This window comes from Rhagoletis zephyria, unplaced genomic scaffold (assembly GCF_001687245.7).
Source record: "Rhagoletis zephyria isolate East Lansing unplaced genomic scaffold, Rhagoletis_zephyria_1.1 Rzeph_scaffold_22428, whole genome shotgun sequence".
Lineage (NCBI taxonomy): Eukaryota > Metazoa > Arthropoda > Insecta > Diptera > Tephritidae > Rhagoletis > Rhagoletis zephyria.
This window is the reverse complement of record NW_016179486.1, coordinates 1-7,263: the sequence shown is the minus strand read 5'-3', so window position 1 is coordinate 7,263 and position 7,263 is coordinate 1. Positions and strand designations below refer to the sequence as shown.

Below are 7,263 nucleotides of genomic sequence, written 5' to 3'. Positions count from 1 at the left end.
TTATTTTTAACTTTTATCGAAGCCACCTCTATATTTTTGAGGAATCTAATGCTGATTCCCACATAAACGAAGTCTTCTACTTTTTCAAACTTGTAACTGTCAACAGTGACAAGTGGGTGCCAAGAGGCTTATGCTCTGACTGTTTGTGTGATGACAGGGGATACTGCGCTTTGTACTCGTTCACCACCAGACCCATTTGCTTTGTCTCTCTATCTTATCCCGAGAAGGCAGAGAATGTGTTGCATGGTTTTTTACACACCCATTTTCATGTAACTTCAACAGCAGTCGTTCCAGGGGTTTAGCATGCTGGCTGCGTGTAATCCAATCAGACAATGTCCGGTAAGAATTCCAGTCACTATGCGCAGTGCCGGTTTAAGAATAGGCGACCCGTGATGGAAATGCCCATTCTGTGAAGCAGAAGTTTTTAATGTTCTTTTCGACTCCATATCTATGTATAAAGGAAAGATTTCAACAAATAACAAATTTTTGTGCATCTTGTAATTTCTTGTTTAATATAAACAGAAATCAAAGTAAGAAACTATTGCGACATTCTTCTGTATTGCAAGATTAACCGTTTCTTCCTATTTGACTTTATAACCGTTCGTCATTTTGGGCCGAGACGAGAAAACTTCGCCAGTTGTACATCCCGACCGTTTCTCCCCCACTAATGGGTGCCGAGTCGAAGGATATTTGTATTGGACCACCGCCATCCATTCGTACACCATGCCCAAGCTAGCGTAATCGTTTTATTTGTATGCATTTACGACAATAAAGCGTTCTCATCTTTAATCGGCATCGTCCATGTTTTCCGGCCATGCTGACTGATTTGAAAAGCGTAATTTTTATACGACGAGTCCAAAGTATCATCTGTGGCAAGAATTATTTTTCGTTTGATCTCCAGGCTGACATTGCTGGTGGTATTTATGCTGGATCACAGGTAGACAGGTAGAAAAAGTCCTTCACTACTTCAATGTTATAACTGCCAACAGTGAGGTGTGTTCCAAAACGCAAGGACTTTTATGTATTGCCAGGAGGTACTGTCTTTTGTCCTCGTTTACCACTAGATCAACCTCTTTCGCTTCTTTTTCTAAGGCGGAAACTGTTGCGCTGATGTCCCTTGGCCCCAAGCTCATGATGTAATTATCATCTGCATATGCCAGCAGGACCACGCTTTTGCTGTATATATGTAGTGCCGCTGCGATTCAGATTATCAGCTCTTCTTACGCTATCCGGCATCAGATTGAAAGAGTCGCACGAAAGTGAATCGCCTTGTCAAAAATCTCGTTTGGTATCAAACGACGCGGAGAGGTCCTTTCCAATTTAAACGGAGCTGAATTTTTTACTAAAAGTCACTCTACATAGCCGTATTAGTTTTGCGGGGATCCCAAATTTAGACTTGGCATCGTTCAGGCACTTATCTCGTGTTATCAAAACCGGCTTTAGAACCGACATAAAGATGGTGTTTGCTGATTCACTTATCTAGTGTCTTCGCCATAATTTGACGTGCTGTGGAAATCTGATCGATGGTGGATTTTCCAGATCTAAAGGCCCACTGATAAGGTCCACTCAAATGGTTCGTGAAGGGTATCAATGATTTCATACGATGCACGATAAACGCTTGCATAGTTAGCGTGGCTGATTTGTGTTGGATCACAATAAAAAGTGAACTAAAACCACAGCCATTCACAATAATACATCTGTCGGGCGTATGAAAACGATAATACGAAAACTGATTTTATACGATACGCTGGCAAGCGTTTATCGTCTATCGTATGGAAATTCATAATAGGGGGGTCTATCTGTTGGACATTTATGGCTGCTCAAAGTTTTCTGGCAATTCGGCAAGTAGATGGATGAACGCCGTGAGTTCCGCTTCGGAACGACTGCCATGACCCATTTTAGCGTCAAATCATTCAGGGCTATCACAGAATCCATCGTAGTCCGATTTCTTGTGTAATCTACGAAAATGCTATCGTTGAAGCCGAATTGCTACGAACGTGCATATTCAAAGTATGTGATCGCATTTTCATAGATTTCGCAAAAAATTGGATTACGGTGGATTCTGTAATAGCCCCTATCCTTTCACTTAGGATCATAGAGAAGAGGAACTAGATTAAAGAAGAAAAGGTTATGCGATTTTCTGTACAGTACTTTCTCATTTGATTATTACTTTAAATTCGCAGTTTAACAAATTCAAATTTCATTCAAACACAATCTGCAGCACACCAATCAACAAACCGCCGTCAAGGCCAAACTGATTGACTTTCAAATTTCGCGATATTCGTCGCCTGTTTTGGATTTGGTGCACTACCTTTACGCCTGCACAGAGAAGTCGCTTCGAGATGCACACTTTCATGAATTTATGCAAATCTACTATGACACTTTGGCACAGTTTATACGCGACTACCAACTGGACCCAATAGTATTGTATCCCGAAGCAGTATTCAGACAGCAATTGCGCCAATTCGGTGCATATGGCTTTTGTATGTCTGCTTTTTCAGTGCCGTTTTTTGTATCGAACGCCAGTGAATTACCCGATTTGGATGAAGTGTCTGAAGCGATACAAGAACTATCATCATCGGATACTTCGGATGCGGATGAAGCTGAAAGTCCGAGTGAAAAGACGCAGCATAAGAGTAGCAAAAATAACAGAACAATATCGCCTAAGAATCAAAGCGCCGTAGAATTAATCGATGAATACGATCTCTTGACAGAGCGTACCTTGCCAATATTCAAAAAGCGTATGATTGGAAATATTTTGGATTTGCAGAAATATGAAATGATTGAAGCCATATTCAAATGCTAGTGAAAGGTGTAGATTGAAATGTATAAATTAGTAATGACGGTGGATTTTAAGCAGCAATAACTTGACACTCAATTGGGTGAAAGAAGAAGTACGTGTATACGACGAAGGGCAAACCGCCATCCAAACCCTTAAACTTTATTAGAAAATATTTCATGCTATGTCAGTAACCGGGTCATATTCAGTCTTGGCGCGAGTTGCATGTGAGAAAATCATTCCCATACATTATACAAAAAAAAAACAATTTTGGGAATTTATTCCCTTTTGCGTTTTGCTAGATATTAGCTAAGGGAATGTGAGTAATGGAAAAAGTGATAATTTGTTAAATTTAACGTTTATTCTAACAAAAATATTAGTTAATATTTTGTTTGTTGTTAAAAGATTTATATTTAATATTGTTATATGCATATGTAGTTGGATTGTAGTGATACAGCGATTTCATAGAAGCTAACAAACATACCTATGAAAAGAAATAGAATTAAACTATCCAAATTTAATAGAAAAGAATTATGCAAAATATTATTCATAACAGTATTGAACGTAAAAAAATATTGTCATTAAACACAAGATAATGTTTCGTAGGATTGGTAAAAGTTCCATTAAAGTGTCGTTTGTGATTACAATAGGGAAATGTGCAAAAGCCCGAAAAACGTATATTATTTGATTATATATGTTTATATGTATACATATATTTTTATTTGTGTTCTGTACATTTCCAAGTGAGAACTTAAGACTATACAAATTTTAAAGTAAATTCAAATAGAGTAATATTAATATAAAAACTGTTGAAAATTTGGACCAAAGATTTTTAAATTGTAATTCAAACACAATAGAGGAATAGCTTTTGCTAATCCTAACTTAACTGCAAATTAATTTCCTTTTGATTTCAGTTAGCGTCTAAGAAACAAGTGAAGTTTATACATTAATATAACTTTAAATGTATATTAAAGTGTGTAAATACTATACTAATGGGACCAAACTTAAAGCTAAGATAATTTTGATTGAAAGAGTGTCACTATTTGTGTGTTTCAAGTGCGTTTTCGTGTGTGAATATATGGAAATCTAACGCATATTGAGCGGCTAATAGAATTTAGTAGTTTAGTGGTAAATCGAATTTGTTACGAACAGTTTGTGTTTCTTCGTAGGTATTTATTTTAACTTTCCTTTTTAAACAAATTCAATTATGGATTATTTACATGTGTTTAGAAACAGATTGAAAACGCTTCGAAAGGATTTGTATGCGATTTATAAATTTTATAACCCCTAATATATAAACCGAAAATCTTGATAAAATCTAAATTAAATTTTTATTAACATATACATACATAATGCATATTTTTGGTTTTTTTTTACATCTGCCAATGCATCATTCATTATACATATGTTGGCCATATTGCTTGCAAGAACGTCACAACACGCGATGCGTTTTTGGTGTTCCAAGAAGATTTTGTTGAATAATAAAATTTTGTAGCAAACAAAAAGTGTTAACAGCCTTACTATCTAGCCCGGACGATAGGCCCCACGAACGATTCGTTTTCAACATGTTGTTGTTGTTGGCGTTGTTGTTGTTGTTGTTGTTGTCTAGCCAGTTGCAACGTAATCGACGTAAAGCAAGACGAAGAACAACGATGGTGTCAAAAGTGCGGCCTAACGTTCGGGATAGATAATAAGGCTGTAACAGAAATATTAATGTTTTTTTTTTTAAATAATCAGTTTATGTGCTATAGAAAATAACCTAAATATANAGATAGATAATAAGGCTGTAACAGAAATATTAATGTTTTTTTTTAAATAATCAGTTTATGTGCTATAGAAAATAACCTAAATATAAGTGCCAGCGAATAGTAAGAATTATTTTTATTCAATTGTTTAGTAAGCTCAAGATAAGTTACAGGGACAATTTTTTAAATTTCAAATTTTTTGCAACGAACGACGCAAACGTATACCTTGCCAGGGACTACCACTTCGGCTGCATTCCCCAAAACTTATTCATCATGTTACCATAGCACTACATGTCTAACTGCTGTCCACTGTTGATTTGGGGATAGCGCGCGCTGACACTTGTTGACAATAGAAAACTTAACGCTTAGCGTTCCAATTTAGGGACGCCAGTAAGGTGAAGCATTGTGAAGTAACAACTATTCCAAAATTTATTAACATCTTCCCCTAATTCCATTTTTAATCAATTTCAATTAAACAAGTAGCAAACCTCGAGCTTGATAAAGAATGAATAGAAATAACATTGCTAGGCTTTAAAAAAAAAAAAAAAAAACAAATATAAAAAATCGTTCTAATCTACATGTGTTGACCAATTCAAAATGTTTAGCAATAGGCAGGATTTCTTCTCTGCATTTACTTAAACATCAAATTGTTGCTTATCTGCTATATATTTAGTACGTCTGTAGAATTCGTATGTATGCATATATGTACTTAGCAACTGCTATTATATGTGTATGTATATATTTGTATTTAGCTTAGCTGAACTGTTCTATAGCTTGCACAAAAATGTTGTATGTTGCATTTTACGCGCTTATAACAGTTTGTAAAAGAATATTTTTTGTCGTTCAATTTTTGTTTTGTATGTAGTAATTTTAATCATTTAGTTTTGCTTGCGTAATTAGAGTTTTTAAGGAATTTCGTTAGCTGTTTGCTGGGCTACTTATTGCACGGCATATTTATTCTGAACTCGGCCAGAACGTGAGCACCAATTCCAAAGACAATAATGTAAATTATTAGCATGCCTTAACCGTGTTCATTTTATTGTGAAACTTCGCGAAAACGTTTTTGACGCTCTAAGCTTTCAACCTCGGCCCACGAGTTGCGCATGTTGCGGAATAGCTGAATATAGAGGAGAATATTAGGTTAGATCAAAATTATCAGCTTTTAACGATGTAAAAAAATCATCCGTATATTTTTAAATAGTATTGAAAATGCCGTGCTTATTAAGAGCGTTCTTACACGATATGTATTTGCATATGTAAGTGCTACTTTTCTGATACGTTCTAATATATGGTACTTACGAGTAGATACAAAAAATTAACCTTTGCATAAGCACATTAATATCGTGTAAGAGCGGTGTAAGCAACCAACAGCAAATTACCCCTTACCTCATCCACCCAGTTGTGTTCGGCGAGTAGATCATTCAAAATTTCCGTAGAAGATTTACCAGGATATTCTTGTTGTTGCTCAGCAACACGTCTCGAACAATGTATATACAAATTAAACTTCTCATGAGCAATCTTGTGGAAAATGTCGGCGCGAGCAGCACAAATGCGGCATAAAAGTATATCCTAGTTGCATTTTAAAACCTCAAATTCAATTAAATTTTTCAACTATAAAAGCGTATTTTTCCACAAACCTTCTCACAAGCCAAACGTGTATCAACTGGGACCGGCTGCATAGTGTTGGCATGATAAGGATTGCCGAAAAGTAGAAAACGTACTGATATGCCTGGTTGATGACAGCCTCCACAATTCTTTTGGGTCAAATTATTTTGACCCCATTCAGTGAATACATGACATTTGGGATATGTTTCAATCGAAACAATAATACTGCGCGTCCAAGGCGTAATAGAAAGTAACTTACGCTTGCAATTGTCCATTATGCTGTCGATGATGCGGACGCTGCCCAAAAAGTATTCATCTAGAAGAATAGAAGGCGATTAAAATAGCTCAACTAAATAACCATAATAAATAAACCCATAGACGCACCTTTTTCTCTAGTTATTTCCAAGAAAAAGCTGGGATCAAGCACTTGCGATATCATTGTTTGAATATAAATTTCAAAGTTATCACGATAACGCAAAAAGTCTTCCATGATTTTCTCAATAAATTGTTCAGTATCGTCGGCTAGCAACTCGGATCGCATAAATTCCACGATAGTCTCTTTGTGCGATTGTACCTGTATGCGCACGGGCGCCTTAACGTATAGCTTCTTAGAATCGAGATTCCAAGACGAATACTGGAAAAAATAGGAAGTGATTGATAAATAAGTGTTGGAGTAATTTAAATTTTGTTAGTACCATGGACATGTTACGATAGAACATTTTGCCATTTTGGCAAAACGGTTCGTATTTTTGTAGAATGCATTGGGTATCCACTTGCCAAATGATAGGCCAATCGTTGACCAAATCCGAACGTAGAACTATGAAGTCACCGGTCTGTGAAATAAGCATAGATTTATAATTAAAACCTTATAATGATCCTTTTTGCAGATTTGGTAACACAAATTAATATACTTTTAGTTAAATTTCTATATATAGTCGCAGAAGATAATTTCGGTAGGGCTTCACAAGTGAAGATTTACCCAAGAAGGGCTGAAAAAAGTGCTTTCCGGCATGCCTTCTAAAAGAGCTTTTCCCAGTAGATAATTTCAGGAGTCAAAAGCTCTTCCGAAAGGCCTTCCTTCTCTATTTTGTATGGAGTGGCATAAATTGAAGGGCTTCTTCTTTCGCTACCCAT

The 7,263-nt window shown here is 36.1% G+C and overlaps 2 protein-coding genes across 2 annotated transcripts; one reads left to right on the top strand and one right to left on the bottom strand.

Annotated features, from left to right (window-relative positions):
- Positions 1-2,188: 2,188 nt before the first annotated feature.
- On the top strand, positions 2,189-4,541 carry LOC108381399 (uncharacterized; the record flags this gene model as incomplete). The annotated part of the gene is made up of 1 exon (XM_017637816.1): positions 2,189-4,541. A coding segment is annotated over one exon (618 nt), but the record flags the coding sequence as incomplete, so codon positions are not given.
- Positions 4,542-5,223: 682 nt separating this feature from the next.
- LOC108381400 (coiled-coil domain-containing protein 82-like) lies at positions 5,224-7,034 on the bottom strand. The gene is made up of 5 exons (XM_017637817.1): positions 6,825-7,034; positions 6,514-6,763; positions 6,162-6,445; positions 5,911-6,093; positions 5,224-5,641 (listed from the first exon to the last, which is right to left on the bottom strand). Exons 1-5 carry the CDS (start codon positions 6,975-6,977, stop codon positions 5,561-5,563), a joined length of 951 nt encoding a protein of 316 aa, XP_017493306.1. The 5' UTR covers positions 6,978-7,034; the 3' UTR covers positions 5,224-5,560.
- Positions 7,035-7,263: the final 229 nt, after the last annotated feature.